Source organism: Vigna umbellata, chromosome 2 (assembly GCF_029865625.1).
Source record: "Vigna umbellata cultivar VRB3 chromosome 2, Vumbellata_1.0, whole genome shotgun sequence".
In the NCBI taxonomy this organism is placed as follows: domain Eukaryota; kingdom Viridiplantae; phylum Streptophyta; class Magnoliopsida; order Fabales; family Fabaceae; genus Vigna; species Vigna umbellata.
The window spans coordinates 51,346,264-51,363,124 of NC_142166.1; the positions used below are offsets into that span (position 1 = coordinate 51,346,264).

Below are 16,861 nucleotides of genomic sequence, written 5' to 3' on the forward strand. Positions count from 1 at the left end.
GTATCGCTTTGGTCCTGATGATTTTGATTTGCATATCCAGCTGCAGGCAGCACAGACTATAGATATTAGATGGTACTTTAACCGCTGGCATTAATTTTTATGACTGACCCTTCCCTATTGCCCCCTCTATTACTGAATACACTATACTTTTTTACAAAGTTACACGAGCCCTCTTATGATTGAAAACTCTGACATTACCACCTTTTATATATATATATATATATATATATATATATATATATATATATATATATATATATATATATATATATATATATATATATATATACCCACTAATTGAAAGGAAAAGTAAGCACATTTTTGCGGGTAGATAAATTCAAAACCACAGCACTACGTCTTGGAAGAAAGCTGAGTAGCCAAATAATACTAGGTTACTTGCAACACTCGGTACCTTCTGTTTTGTTCTCTCCTCTTGCCTTGCCTTGAAATGATATTAGGTTTTTCAACTTTTTAAAAGTCTAATAATAGATCAGTCAGCGCTACACCTTTCTATCAATAGGAAGCTTGAAAATGGATACTCTGCCTGGTACAGTTTGACTGAAAGTGATAAATATCTTTAGACAATATATGTGTATATATATATATATATATATTATGAAATGATGTGTAGTCTTTGTGATTAAAATTTTCATCCTAGGTGCCTATAAGCATGATTGTTTATCTCCTTTTCCACCTTTTTAGAATTTGACTTCTGTTTTATGCTAAGTTAAGAGAAGGTCTGAGGAGACTGCATTAAACATAATTCAAGAACTGATTTTGTTAGTACACCTATGTCTATGTTTTATATTAAAATAAAGTATTAAAATGTGAAATGGAAGGTAATGATGAATGTGATAGGAAATGTGATTGGGTAGTGTAAAAATTCACGACAGCAGAGTGAGTCTGTCTGAAATAGTGGCTGGCCCCTCAAAGATGCGGGATAGGTTTGAGTCGCTGCTGTTGCATCCCAACAGCTAGCAGCTATGGTAGGAGCTAGTTATGCAATGTTCATAGTAGATATAGCCTATGAACATAGTATGTGTTTTGGAGCCAACTTTTTGTACGACTAAATCCTTCAATTTAAATTGGTACAAGTGTACTCCTTGCAGAGTGCTGGGAATTAGCCTTAATTATGGGACCATCTCATTATTACTCCACTATTCCACATGTCTCTTTTGACCTCTGAATTCTTTCTCATCATATTTTACTCTAACCATCTATTCTGTTCCGTTCCGTTTGTTCATACAAAACAGTTATGTTTCAAGTTCAAAGGGTAAGGAAAAAGAATCGTGTGAAGAGGTAAATGAGTACTGTTTGAATAGGCCCTTCTTCCAAGCGAAGTGGACCATGAAAAAGTATAAAAATAGTTACGTGTGTTTGTAACCTGTAAAGGGTCTTGCCTCTTCCACCCTGATGTTATTATTAGGCACAGCTTTTTATCCTGTGAGGTTTTAGGGTTTGTATTTTCAACATAAAATGACAGCCTTCCAAATGTTAATTAAATAAGTAAAATTTCATAAAAGCTAAAAATACTACTATGCTTTCTTAATTTGAAGAAAGAATTTGTTAGTCAAGACAGGCCTTTCAATGCATTTGTTTCACGCAATGTATAGAAATGGTTAGAATAGATTTTAACCATGGGTTGATATGATATTAAAAAATGAGTTTTTAAGTATAATTTAACTTTATAAAATTAATTTGTAAGATGTAGTGACCTCTCACTTTTATATTATAAATTTATATATTATAAATTTATATATTATAAATTTATATATTATAAATTTATATATTATAAATTTATATATTATAAATTTATATCTTTAGTTGATGTAAAATTTTTAAAAATAACATATTGAACTGTTTACACACTATACATGAGTATGAAAATATTTTGAAATTAAGTAAGGGTTTCGTTTAGTTCATAGTAAAATGCATAAAACTTAAAACTGAGCATAGAATAAAACATAAATCAGTTATCTGATTATCATTTGTTATATTCATAAATCCGTGGTGTGATTTTTATTTTTATATGTTTATAACTTACTATTGGATGATCTCTATGTTTCTGTCTCATAGTTTGACATCTTAGTGAGAGAAATGAGTTTGGATACACTGTTTTTGGAATGAAAGTTATTATGGTATACAAATATAGAAGGAAGAAATTAGTAAAATGAAATGGTGAGGTAAGGATGTATTTTAAACTGATTAAACGAGTGTAACATGATATTTAGAGAGCTAAAATTAGAAGTAGAAGACAACTGATATTAACTTTCGTATTTTTTAATGGATTAATTTCAATTGATTTCATTGTATTGAGATTATGAAAATGTTGATTTTATTATTAAAGACCAAACTAAAGCCTGGTTTACACAAAACTGTCCAAAAAAATAATAGAGAATACCCAATTACTACTAATCGTTAAAAATATTATCCCAAATATTCATGAATAATTTTTTTACTATTTTTCTTTCTTTTCTTCTATTTAATGTATTTCATACTATTTTGTGGTATTCTTTGAAAGATTGGTTTAAATTATGTAATAATGACTAATAAATAAAAAATTATTTTTTATTGACCTTGATTTTTTTTTCATCTTTTTCTTTCCATTTTTTTTTCTCTCCCAGAGGAAGCATTTCTGTGTTGAAATATATGGTGGAACCATTACTAGAAAAACATGGTTGGTTTTTCTATTACTAATAGTGTTAAATTTTCCTCCGTTGGTCCAATTATAATTTTTCTTAATTTTATTAGTTCTTTTTATACCCTCTTCTCAATGAAGTATGAATAGTGTGTCATTACGTCCATTTGTTTGGATCTTATTCACTTGTGAGCATTTAGGCTTTGTTTACTTGAATGAATTTGGGGGACAATGATTGAATAGATTTGAGAGGATTTGAAAATTAATTTGTTTGTTGTTTATTTGAGTGGATTTAGAGGTAGGTGAGAGTGAATTTGGAAGTAAATTTTTTTAATTTGTTACATTAATCAAATCCTACACTAATTCTCACTTATCTCACTCAAATAAAAAAAATATTATTTTGAAATCTCTCAAATCCACTCAGTCACTCTCTTCCAAATACATTCAAGTAAACAAAAGATCAATATGTGTTTGTTACTATTATGAGAACTAAGGATGTGTGGGGCAGTGCAACCTGACCTCGGCCCTGTTATGATAACTGAAGTAATTAATTAGTGTTACTTCCAAAGCTTGACTTAATTAACAATAAGCATTGGAAAGACATACATTCATTACTTTTAACTTATCCAAATAAAAAATATTAACCATCCCTATTTGAACTGAAATTAATTATGTAAAGAAAAAAATTTGAACTATTGTTGTTTTAAAAGTTAACTTATAAAATTACAACATAATACTAAATTAGTTTTGTACTAAAAGTTAATTACAACAATATAACACTAAATTTCCAACAAGTAATTATAATTAATAAATGCTGAGATTTGTGTAAATGAAAATACAATCAAATTCAATTTACTTACATTTATAAAAAATAAACATAACTGGAAAATGATAAGTATAAATTGAAATATATAATGAACTGTTAGAAATTCAAATATACCAACATTAAGATTTTTCTTCTTTGATTTTAAATTGGGATAGTTTAGTTTTAAACCTCTCTTATAGAAATAGATAGAAAAATAACAAATAATTTTCCATGTTACTTTTATTTAGAATATTTTAAGTTCAACTTCTTATTTTCCTCTTAATTATTCCATAGTCCAATACATTTTTAACATTTCTATTTCTTTTAAGTTGTTTATATCTATTATGTACATGCCTTTCTATTAAACATTATAACATGAACTTCATGTTGTATTTATTTGGTAGGATTATATTACATAATATACCTACGTTAACAATGAGATATGCATACACATTTTATTTTAATATAACATATAACTCAAAGTTTTATTATAAATTTTAATTATATGATAATATTGTTTTATTATACAATACTAGTCCATTAGTCTATATTTTATAATTCAAAACAAATAAATTTATATTTAAATATTTATTTTTTAATATTATTATTATTAATATTAGTTACATATGATAGATATGTAACTAGTAACCAAATGCAGGGAACTTTATTTAACTTCAAACCCAATTAGCAAAGCAGTAGATTTGACAAATGAATTTTCAATTTCAAAGTTTTATCATGTTTCGCGTAACCGTAACTGCACAACAGTTTTTTCAGTCGAAAATAATAAGCAAAAAAATTAGCCAAACAATGATGTTCAAACGAGAATATCAACCATAAATGAAATGATGATCATGATTATTAGCATTATGCATGTTTAGAGCTTATTTGTATAACTCTTTGTTACCATGTATTGTTATATAATTGAGATTATGTTTATGTAAACAATATTAATGTATAAATATGAAATGTTTATTTGAGGTTTAAGTGTTCTTTGATGTTTACATGCTTTCGTCTTTCAATATTTCTTTTATATATATATGTCAAGGTATGTCACTAATACAAGCTTTGAGTATTACTCTGTTAGGTGATTATATACAGATAAATTCACATGTAATATTATTTATAATTTTATGTATGGATTTTTATATGTATGTAATTCGTATATAGCACTATTTATATATAAATTTTTGAACTTACATATCACTGTATGCAACTAACGATTTATTTTTAGTAAATATCGATATTATTGTTAGTATTGATAGTATTAGTTGTAATTTTTATAATTCGTTACTTTAAGATAGTGAAATCACTGTTTAAATAATACTATTTATTTTTAATTAATTAGTTGTAGAAAATAATGGTAAACAACTATTCACTATTTAAATAATACTATTTATTTTTAATTAATTAGTTCTAAAAAATAATGGTAAATAACTCTTTAATTTTTTTAATATTATCAAATTCATTAATTAAATATTATACGTATTATGAATATGTGTTTGTTATTAATGAATAATCAGTGGAAACATAATATTGTGTATGTGTGTTATTTATTTTTTATTCTAATAAAAATTTATCAAGTTATAAAATAATTTTTACTATGAATAATTATAAAAATTAATGATTTATATAAATTATTATTGTAAAATATCTTTATTATAAATAATCATTTAAATTGAAAAATAGTTCTTAAAAAATAAAATAATAAAATAACTACTTTAATCTATAAAATAATAAAATTTTGATTTTAATTTAAAACAATGATTACTTCAAATATAAAGTAAAAAAAAGTATATAAAATAATTCCTTAATACATTGCCATAGATAAACAAATATTAACAGCATTACAAAACTTGTACCATGACTTCTGTTTGATTTGGATCAACAACACCGATAGAATTAAGGGTGAGTCCTAGATATTCCCGAAGAATCAGCGAGTACTGGTTCCAAATCTCGGAGTGTTTAGCTCCACACCAAGTTGACAATTGCCATTTCAGTTCTTAATCCGTCCTACCATGACTTCTCTTTCTGCCCTAAATATCTCTCTGCAATATCCTCCTGCTCGCAGAGACGACACCGTCCTTGAAGATTACCATGGCGTCAAAATTGCCGATCCTTACCGATGGTACTCAAATCAAATTCAATTGTTATTGTTGCTCTATTCGGATTAGTTTTTCTCTATACTTCCAATTAATTCCAAAAAGTTATAAAACACCGGTCTGAAAATTATAGAGACAAATTTCCTCCAAATGTCTTTATATGCATTTAGTCTATTCTAATTTATCTATTTTGGTTTAAGGCTCGAAGACCCTGATGCGGAAGAAGTGAAAGAGTTCGTACAGGAACAGGTTAAACTGACGGATTCGGTTCTTCAAAAATGCGAAACGAGAGACAAGCTTAGGGAAGCGATAACGAAGCTTTTTGACCATCCTCGTTACCACGCGCCGTTTAGACGAGCGGATAAGTACTTCTACTTTCACAACACTGGGCTTCAGGCACAAGATATCCTTTATGTGCAGGTTTGGTAGCTAATTTATTACGCGTTCAATGTTTGTTTGTTTTTAAGTTTCTCGGATTCAATTATACATTGAACTATTTCAGGAGAGTTTGGAGGGTGAGGCAGAGGTGTTACTCGATCCCAATGGCTTCAGTGAAGACGGAACTGTGTCGCTGAGTACTCTGTCAGTAAGTGAAGATGGCAAATACTTGGCTTATGCGCTTAGTTCAAGCGGTAGCGATTGGACGACTATAAAAGTGCTGCGGATTGACGACAGAAATGTTGAGCCCGATACTTTACTGTGGGTGAGTATCATGCTGTGCCGTTATTAAAAAAAAAGGTATAGAAATGATCTACTGATGGTTGTAATGGTAAATATTATATGTTTCAGGTAAAGTTCTCCTCAATTAGTTGGACGCATGACAACAAAGGTTTCTTTTATAGCCGCTATCCAGCACCAAAGTAAGTGATCTCGTATTATCACATTTTTTTTACTGGAAGAACAGGATTTGGTTTTTCTCGGTGTGTGATTGGGATAGCAAATTTTGAATGAATTTGATTGAGTAGAATTGATTTTGAAAAAAGATGCGATTTATTTTTAATTTTAAAGGCAACTTAGTAGTGAAACTCAGTATAATTTTGTTAACTAATGCTAAACTTTATTTAAAGTTGTTTCAACTCATATTCAATTGTGGATGCAGAATAAATTTCTTATTGTTGAACTAAACTTATGAATGTTTACGTGAAATCGCGTTAGTTTATATTTAAATATGTTTCTAGATAATGTAATGTGAGTCCAACCATGCTATCAGTTGCAGAGGTTTTTGAGTTTCAAAATGCCACATGTTCGTTACAATTTGATAGAATCTGTTGGGCATTAACGAAGATAGACGGCGGGAGTTGGTTATCCTAATTTGCTATTGCTCTTCAACTACAAATATGCAAATTATAAAAAAACGCAGAGTAAACAATCGTGAATTTTCTTTTCTTTGTCAAGAGTGATTTTTCTACAAATGTGGTGATGAATGACAATGGGGTCGATTCAGTTTATCTTGCATAAAACATGAATTTAATTCTCTGCTTTTACACTGTAGAGATAGAGAAGTAGAACATGCTGGGACTGAAACAAATGCTAACCTTCATCATCAGCTCTATTACCATTTTCTGGGTACAGATCAATCAGAAGATATTTTGTGCTGGAGAGATCCTGAAAACCCCAAATATTCGTTTGGAGGAGGTGTTACTGATGATGGCCAGGTGCTTTATTTTTGTCATTGCTTTATAATTATGTGACATTATCTGTATTCTTTTTATATGCGCATAATATAAGAAATGTGCAATTAATACCTTAGCAAATTTTTCTAATGTTAATGCTACTGATGCTTCATGTTTAATGCCCATGCCTTCCATATTTTTTAGAAGGTATCTATTTACCCGATTTAGCATTGATTAGAAAGCCTGGATCTTTACAATATTGCTTTGCCCGGTTTCCATTTGGCTTAAATATGTTTCTAGTATTTGAAATTGGGACAGTTTTAGTTTCTATAATATTTTATTAATTTGTAATCCATACTTTTTATAAAAAAAATGATATGGTCTTAGTTCTTCACTAAGGAAGGACCAAAACTGCATGACTTTGTAATTTTTAGGACCTAAAATGAAACAATTTTTATAGGGACTAAAACGATAATGTTTTTATTTTCAATGATAGCAAGTATGAAATATTTCTATGATAAAATGTTTTTGCTCAATATGCATTTTTCTTTCTTGAAGCATCTCATCTTACAAACCTGGAGCTTTATTCTGTTGCTTTTCAAATCTTACTTAAATATCATAAAAAGGTAAGCAACTCATTAATATGTACATTTTGTATACCTAATGAGAATCTATGTTGACACATAGCATCAGAGAAGGTTGTAGGAAAAGTCATCAATTTCACAACTTTGCAAGCAAAAAAATGTAGTGTAGTATGGTATGATTTTGTTTTCATCTATTGCTTGACTGGACTACAGTGAATTATATGAACATGATTTTATATTTATCACGAACATGACTCTCGTTTTTTTTTTATTGTGCAGTATATTCTTCTCCATATTTCAGAAGGGTGCGATCCAGTCAACAAACTTTACTACTGTGACTTATCCAAAATTCCTAATGGGTTGGAAAGCTTTCGGAATGGAAATACCCTCCTCCCATTTGTCAAACTTATTGATAACTTTGATGCACAGTATGAAGCCATTGCGAATGATGATACTGTGTTTACATTTTTAACTAATATAGATGCTCCAAAATATAAATTAGTCCGAGTGGATTTGAAAGAACCAACTACTTGGATTGATGTCGTCCAAGAGTCAGAAAAAGATGTACTTGAGTCAGCATGTGCTGTAAACGGCAACCAACTGATAGTGAGTTACTTGAGTGATGTAAAGTATGTTCTGCAAGTTAGAGACTTAAAAACAGGTTCCTTTCTGCACCAATTACCAATTGACATTGGCTCAGTTTCTGAAGTTTCCGGGCGGCGTGAAGATAGTGTGGTTTTCATTAGCTTTACAAGTTTTTTAACACCTGGTATCATCTACCAGTGTAACTTGGGAACAGAGATTCCTGATATGAGAATATTTCGTGAAATTGTTGTCCCAGGGTTTGATCGATCTGAATTTCATGTTAAACAGGTAAGAAAAATATATTTTCTAATAATACTGTTTCGTTTTATCTAATTTTTAGTTTCACCTTACTTAAATTGGCAGTTTTGAAATAAAATTCTGCATGTATTCTTGTTGCTCAACTTGATTCTTCTAATTCTTTGATGTAATTGCTACATTTCAGGATTTCGTGAGTAGTAAAGATGCTACCAAAATCCCAGTGTTCATTGTTGCGAAAAGGGATATTATTTTGGATGGTTCACATCCATGTTTATTATACGGATATGGTGGTTTTAACATCAGCATTACACCATATTTCAGTGTCAGTCGCATTGTAATCACGAGACATTTAGGTGTTGTTTTCTGCATAGCAAATATTCGTGGTGGTGGAGAATATGGGGAGGAATGGCACAAAGCAGGCTCGCTTGCAAGGAAGCAGAATTGCTTTGATGACTTTATTTCCGCAGCAGAATACCTTGTATCTACGGGTTATACTCAACCCAAAAAGTTATGTATTGAAGGTGGAAGCAATGGTGGACTTCTTGTTGGTGCTTGTATAAATCAGGTCCAGTTCATTTGCTGTCTTCTGATTTTTTCTTCTGTACCTTTTCATTTAACATCTCTCTGTTTGTTATATTCTTACTTCTCTGTACAGAGACCCGATTTATTTGGTTGCGCTCTAGCTCATGTTGGTGTTATGGACATGCTACGGTTCCACAAATTTACCATAGGTTTCTTTAAATCTGTTATTTCCAGTATTTTTTTTTTTTTTAAACTTTCACATATTAATGAAGACTAGTTATCCAGGTCATGCGTGGACCTCAGATTATGGTTGTTCAGAAAAGGAAGAAGAGTTTCATTGGCTAATCAAGTAAGTTTTATCCTATCTTAAAATATCAGCTATGTATGAAAACATGAAATCACCAAAATTTAGTTTGTTTATTTTTTGTGGCAAATTTTTTGAAATCACATACATCTCATGATAACGTAGTGTACTGATGGAGATGGTGGTGGAAGTGTGGCGTTACATTTAGACAATTTAAAAGGGCTGATGATAGGTTGTTGAAATGTGGCATTTCAGAAATACTTATTTGATGGGCATGGATAAATTAATCATAATTTAGGTGCACACCACCTGACCCCACCACTTTTCTTATTGACAAACCCTTTGTTGGACTAGTATCATACTATCACTAGTTCTGTAATTTCAAATATTTTTTATTATATAACTTCAGATCCAGTTGATCGATCTTTTCTTCCTTAGAAGTCATAAACTACACATAGACCACATCACACGCACCTCCTGTTTTGAAAAGCTAGTTATGATTTACTGAAGAGATAGTGGCATTACATTAGATTTAGATCTATGACATACTTTCATATAGGATGACGTTGTTTCCTCGTGCCTTTGTCATTAGATAGGTTGGTTATCATAGATGAATATAACAGAAAAGAATACGGAACTCTATAAATATAAATATATATATAAATATAAAAAATATATATATATATATGTGTGTGTGTGTGTGTGTGTGTGTGACACACAGCATGTTATTCTTTGGTCCTGAAGCTGAAGTTGTCTTGATAGGTACAGAGCATAAAGCTATGCATTTTGCCCCAGTTATTGATAGTTCTGTTGGGGGATTCCTATTTTCTATGTTGGTGTGGTGTGTTTTTAACTCCCAACATTTCAAGCACCATATATATATATATATTTTCTTCCTGGTTTGTTGAAGTTTGGTATTTTCAATTTTTTTCTGTATTTTATACAAGGATCTTGAAGAGAAGGTAAATACTAAATATTATTTTATGTAAAAGGGGATAGAATAAAAAAAATGTGGTAGAATAGGTTGCTTAATGAACTCCTGTGATTTCCTAATGTTGGATATGTAACTTGTGTATTGAAAATGATTGTTTCTATTATCCACTGTTGTAGATACTCTCCACTACATAATGTCAGGAGACCATGGGAACAGCATACTGATCAGTCTATTCAGTACCCATCAACCATGCTGTTGACAGCTGATCATGATGATCGTGTTGTGCCACTGCACACGTTGAAGTTATTAGCGGTGGGTCTGCTTCTTATGAATTCACATTCAGATTGTAGACACAAGTTAACTTCTATTTATAAAATTGTGTTGCAAAGTACAAAATAAGTGGTTTGAAGATTGGTCTAGTTAATGTTCTCTCCAAAACATTCTAGGAGAAGAAAATATAAAATAGATATCTACGTTTGCTAAAATTAGTTTATGCATTAACAATAAAGTCTTTTTTAGAGAAATTGATGAGATTGCTAATGCAAGTTGATTTTAGTTCATGAGAAAAAAATCTCTTTGTTATGTTTATGGAGAAATTTGTTTAAACAAACTCAATTAATTGTCAATTTTTTTGCATATATGTTTCACTCTCATTTGACTACTGGATGGGCAAGAAACTCACGTTGATAGCACCTACAACTTTTTTTCTTTCCTTTCCTTTCTAACACTACCAGGATTTCAATATTTTTCAGACCATGCAGCATGTCCTCTGTACGAGTTTGGAACAAAGTCTCCAGACAAACCCTATAATTGGTCGCATTGACTGCAAGTCTGGACATGGTGCTGGACGTCCAACACAGAAAATGGTAACGATTTCGGATCCTGGTTGATTTTCCCTTCTCTCAATTTTGTTATATCACGTCTCAAGTTTGATATATATTTGCCAGATTGATGAAGCTGCTGACCGGTACAGTTTTATGGCTAGAATGTTAGAAGCACATTGGATTGAATAGAAACCACTCGGTCATAGGTTAGAGAGAACAATTTTAACGGATTATTTCTCAGATGATACCCTTAAACCATTTTGTTGCTCTATTCTTCACTTCTACCAACCAAATACCTTGAACATGATATTGTAAGAGAAATGGTCAATGGGTGTTATATTGCAAGTTACTAATGCTACGCCCCAATGGATTTGTCAATTATTTAATTGGCATTAGGTTCACTAAAGTCTGCAAAAATATTTGTTTCCTAGATATTCATTCTTAAGGATTTTGTACGGTATACAAGGAATTAAGGTTATTATTATAGCAGCTCTTTTACTCTTTGTTAAGCTTTTTGTTTTTATTTCATAATAAAAGCTTTTAAAAAGTTTTGCGTTGTATGTTTATAATGCCATATAAAAAGTAAAGACAAATGCCACTTGATGCCCTTAATGTGTTTAACCAGTACTTTAAGAAGATCCTGAAGTAACTCTTAAATTGTTATGTTCTTCAAAACTACAAAGTACCCCAAGTGAAAAAGAAAACGACTAGTTCAAGGTCCTCAGTCAAGGTTGGAATTGATCTAACAAAACATGTCTAATTGTGTTTTACGTATTTTTGAGTCATCCCTTTGTTCCTATTTTGTTCCTTGGACTAGGGGTTGATGACCGAGGGAAAGTTACACAGCCCCTAAACCCACAACTGAGCCTTATTTGGGTCGTCCAATGCGTCGTGCATATATTATCTTGGTCAATGTTTGATACCACACACTTTCTATTTTCCAGCTTCGTCATTGAAGACAACTGATTTTATTTTATTAATGAAAAACATAATTATTATAAGAAACATGAACTATAAGTGTAAATTGTTATATTATATTTCAATGATCCAAAGTAAGTAAATATCCTTGATTTTTTAAGTAACCATGTGATTACCAAATATATTTTTCATCTTGACCATCATTCGGAATTATATGATTTATATTTAAAGATCGACATTTTTAAAATGAGAATTGTTGTCACTTAGTATTGCTTGATATATAGTTTTTTGTCATACAAGAGTCACTTAAAAACTAATAAATTTTGAAACACAAATAAAAAAACCCTCGCATGGCTGAAAAAAATAAGGGAATCGTAACAAAAAGGTCGGTCGACGAGATAAAAAAATCGCAATTAAAAGACGATAATGCTTTTTTAACTGAAATCATATTCAAGTTCCTTTTTCTTAAAAAGAATACTTCAGAATAAAAGCTCAAAGCCATATGAAAAAAAAATGGAAGTTATAAAAAATACTAAAAAACCATTATTTCTTTAAACAGGCAAAAGCTTAGACTACTACTGAATGTTAGAACAGTGGCACGAATGAATTGAGAGGTAACATTACAACTAAGTTCCAGTTACGGACTGTTTTATATTCNGATCAGGCGCTGATAACCTAATTCCGATGGAGTTGGCACTGAAGATAGTTAGTAAGATACGATCCAAGGAGAGATTTACAGTGTATATAGTCATCCCAATGTGGCCCGAAGGTAACCCTTCTTCTGCTTCTGTGCAAGAGATACTCTTTTGGCAGGTTAGTTAAAAATTACGTTGCTAGCTTATCATGCAAAAGTCTACAATAGGAAAAAAATTTGTTCGTTGATCAATTGCAAGTGTTATATTTATTAATTATAAAAAGGAATTCACATTTTCAGGCACAAACTATGCAAATGATGTATAATGTCATAGCTCGGGAATTAAAAGTTATGGAACTTGACCATCATCCACAAGATTATCTCAACTTTTATTGTCTTGGAAACCGAGAGCCGTTGAAAAATGGTTTTTTAAGTCCAAGTAGTTCGTCTCCAGATAATGGCGAAACGGTAATACTTCAGCTTATTTAGTAACATTATTTCTAAAACACTTCATTTAATGTTGATTCCATTTTTAAAGACTTCATTTTATTTATAATATCAAGTTACACTGAGAGATATTTTAGAAAACAACTTGTTTTTTAATTGCGAAGTAATTACCAATTTACTTGGTGGATAAGTAGTTCGGGGTTATTATTCTTGTTTTTGCATTTAATCACATTAACATCTTTATGTAATCAGATTTCAGCCTCACAAAAGTTCCGAAGGTTCATGATTTATGTACATGCCAAGGGAATGATTGTGGATGACGAATATGTAATTCTTGGGTCTGCCAATATCAATCAACGATCTATGGCTGGATCAAGAGACACCGAGATAGCCATGGGTGCGTATCAACCCCATCATACATGGGGTAAGAAAAAGGGGCATCCACATGGTCAGGTTAGTATCATTTAATATACTGTCAATTATTATTTACAGAACTTTCCTTTTGGTGTGTGTGTGAGTGTATGGACTGTAAATTGAGTACGTTAGTTATTTACTTCTTTCGGGCTTATTCAACATTCTGCACCCCTTTTATGAAACAAAACAGCTAATTACTAGCACAAGACTCCTTTGACTATTGATTTGATCAAACAACTAGTTTAACTAGGGAGAGTCACTCCGCATCAACCTTCTTGTTTTTATTTTCTTGAAAATTTGACTGCGAGTCCATATAGCATGTCCCATATAATTCGCAAGGAAGGGTTGCAGAATAGCGAAACGCTAGTGAGACGCAAATGTGAGACTCATGGCATGGTAAATAATTCAAATAGGTAAAGTTTATGTTTTACAATGCAACTGTGGAACTCTAGGTAAACCGGTTATAGGTGCTACCAATTTTAGTTAATTTTTTGTATCATGTCATCTTTACATTTTACTTAAATTAACTTCTAGCGCTACCAACTTTAGCTGTTTTTTTTACCATGTCACGAGTCCCATTCTGGTTACACTGGTTAGTAGCAACAACTATACGCTGATTTGACCAACAACATCTACATGTCACGATGTGTGGGTTTACAATCAAATTTTCAAAAACAAAAAATAGGTTGCTATTACGACAACTTCAATAGAAACAATTCTCTTAAGTTACTTTTCTTGTTATAAATGTAAAATAGATTTTACTATATCATATTACTATTATTAGTACTTTATTCAAACACATGAATAAAAATCTCGTATTTGAGATACTCTAAGGCAATAAATTGTTTTAAAACCCATATTCGTACTTTATTTGTAAAATTGGCTCACGGGTCGAATCAGGCTTGTCTTTCTTTCCTTTTAGAGGGCAGAGAAAAGTCCCCAGTTGCTTCATTGGAGAGAACTTAGTTATGGTATTTGCAGGTATATGGGTATAGGATGTCTTTATGGGCAGAACACATAGGGAGCATACAAGCTTGCTTTAAGAATCCTGAAAGTCTGGAATGCGTGAGAAGTGTGAACAGTATTGCTGAAGAAAACTGGAGGAGGTACACATCTGACGATTATAATCCATTGCAAGGGCACCTGATCAAATATCCTGTGAGTATAAATGCCACTGGGAAGATAAAGTCCCTACCTGGATTTGAGTCTTTCCCAGATGTTGGAGGCAAGGTGCTTGGCTCCAGATCCAACCTTCCTGATGCTCTAACCACATAGGCATAGCATACACTCTTAATTTCTACGTCAAAAAACCTCACATCGGAGGGCTCAATTGGTATAGAAAAAGTTAAAACATTTTTAGTATGCTACAGGCTGCGTATAGTAATTATTAGTGGACTGTATGTCACGGCCACATTGTACATGTGTATCAATTCTTTTCTGCCTAATGGTCGAATGTCCAATAAACCATTCATTCATCTCCTTCCACTTGTACATTTGCATCCCTAATTCTTAATCAGACAACACTTGTTAATCACTCTGCTGATGCAAATTTAACATTTCAGTATGAAATATATATATCGCTAATTTATATTACAGATAGATGTTTTTCTATACCATAGATTAATATGTATAATTGAAAAGAGTGAAATTCATTATCGTAAATTTTGTAATCTCCTATAATTGGACATTCTTAATATTTTCATTATTTTCTTATTTTTAAGTGCATTTTTATACTATCCTTAACTGTTCTTTTCTTTTCTCTTTCAACTATTTAAAAGTAACATCCTTTTATAGTTATCTATTTTATATCCATCTCTAAACTTAATTTTGCTAGTACTTCTAAACAGTATGTCAATAGATACAATATAAAAAAATAATTATACCACGTGTCCTAATAAAAAATACATTCTTGAAGTTGTAACTTTTAATAAATTAGTCAGATTTTCTACTTCTCTGCTAGGAATTTAATTCTGAAATCGAAGAATTTATTCAATGGTATGTAATTGCAATATTATTTTCTGCAACGCATCGTAGTCTTTTCATCAAAGGAGAGAAAAAAATGTGTACGATCTGGTAATGAATTGTGAATCCCAGCTCCAACAATTTAAAGATCAACAAATATCAAATAGAGTTAAATAAACTTATTTGCATGAGATAACTATATTGAGCTACAATAGATATTTTAAATTTTTAGGATATTAAATATTTTTAATTTCTTAACTATAGAGTATACTTGTTTTTGGTCATCCGTGGAAGTGATTTAAGTATTTATTTAACTTCATTAATCATCCATACGTGAGACTTTGACCAAAGAAAATAATAGTATCTTAAGCAGTGAACCAACACGAGGGAGGATTAAGGGAGAATTAATCCAGCAAAGGAAGCAAACGAATTACAAGAAAGATATTATATGTTCATCCATGACATAACAATATATATCCCATGATAACAAGAACGACGTAAATTAAGCTCTTCTACAAAAACAAAATCACAAGAACGAACCACGGGAATCTTGTTGTTCAGTCACAGAAAGAGATTCAGTTAACAGTGACTTTTCCAACCATACCAGCTCCTTGGTGAGGCGAGCAGTAGAAACTGTAGGATCCCTTGGCACTCAAAGTGACGCTGTAAGTCTCACCAGGTCCGTTCAGCAACTCTTCCTCCGGCATAGAGATTGACCCTGCATCCACCCCACTGGGAATCTCGTCCTCATCGAAAACAACGTTGTGCGGGAACCCCGCGTTGTTCTTGAACACGATCTGTTCCCCGGAGGCCACGGAGAAGTCGCTGGGAACGAAGACTAGAGAGCCGTCACCGGCACCGAGCAAGACTTCGAGGGCCATGGCATTGCTGGCGAGGACGGCGCTGGCGGCGGTGGCCACTACGGCGGCTCCAAGGTCTTTGAGGGAAGCCTTGATACCGAAGCGTGGGGCCTGGGGAACTGAGACTTTAACCGCGGCACTCGCTTTGGTTGTTCCACTCGCCTTGAGGCCGGTGAATGAGGGAATGGCGACGGCGGCGGAGGTGACGGCGGCCATGTCTGTTCGTGAAGGAAGGTGTGGCGAGTGAGGTTTGTGTGTGGAATGGGGAAATCAGAACGACGAAATGGTAAGGTTGTTTTTTATAGAGTGAGAGAATTGAGAAGGGTGTGGATTGTTCTTTGTGTGGCTGTGCGAAGAGGAACAATGGGTGATTCAGATAATGCAGAGTGAAAGGGTTATCTCATCATCTCATCACCATTGCTCCCATTGGTTGAATCAGATGTTATCCTCTGACGTGGCG

The 16,861-nt window shown here is 32.0% G+C and overlaps 3 protein-coding genes across 4 annotated transcripts; 2 read left to right on the forward strand and 1 right to left on the reverse strand.

Moving 5' to 3' along the window:
• Window positions 1-5,302: 5,302 nt before the first annotated feature.
• Window positions 5,303-11,675, forward strand: LOC124824039 (uncharacterized). Its single transcript, XM_088107402.1, has 12 exons — window positions 5,303-5,568; window positions 5,743-5,962; window positions 6,045-6,245; window positions 6,332-6,402; window positions 7,035-7,197; window positions 8,019-8,612; window positions 8,767-9,147; window positions 9,238-9,313; window positions 9,390-9,453; window positions 10,519-10,654; window positions 11,095-11,208; window positions 11,290-11,675. The coding sequence occupies exons 1-12, from the start codon at window positions 5,459-5,461 to the stop codon at window positions 11,353-11,355; spliced, it is 2,196 nt and encodes a 731-aa protein (XP_087963528.1). The 5' UTR covers window positions 5,303-5,458; the 3' UTR covers window positions 11,356-11,675.
• A 1,070-nt stretch (window positions 11,676-12,745) lies between these two features.
• On the forward strand, window positions 12,746-16,239 carry LOC148204270 (phospholipase D delta-like). 2 transcript variants are annotated; one of them, XM_088107404.1, is made up of 4 exons: window positions 12,746-12,853; window positions 13,019-13,186; window positions 13,418-13,618; window positions 14,561-16,239. In XM_088107404.1, the coding sequence occupies exons 2-4, from the start codon at window positions 13,028-13,030 to the stop codon at window positions 14,852-14,854; spliced, it is 654 nt and encodes a 217-aa protein (XP_087963530.1). In that variant the 5' UTR covers window positions 12,746-12,853; window positions 13,019-13,027; the 3' UTR covers window positions 14,855-16,239. The 2 variants fall into 2 exon arrangements, with proteins under 2 accessions (XP_087963530.1, XP_087963529.1); XM_088107403.1 differs by having other exon boundaries at window positions 12,752-12,897.
• LOC148204271 (plastocyanin) lies at window positions 15,935-16,681 on the reverse strand. The gene has a single exon (XM_088107405.1). It carries the CDS (start codon window positions 16,615-16,617, stop codon window positions 16,117-16,119), a length of 501 nt encoding a protein of 166 aa, XP_087963531.1. The 5' UTR covers window positions 16,618-16,681; the 3' UTR covers window positions 15,935-16,116.
• Between the last annotated feature and the right edge of the window lie 180 nt (window positions 16,682-16,861).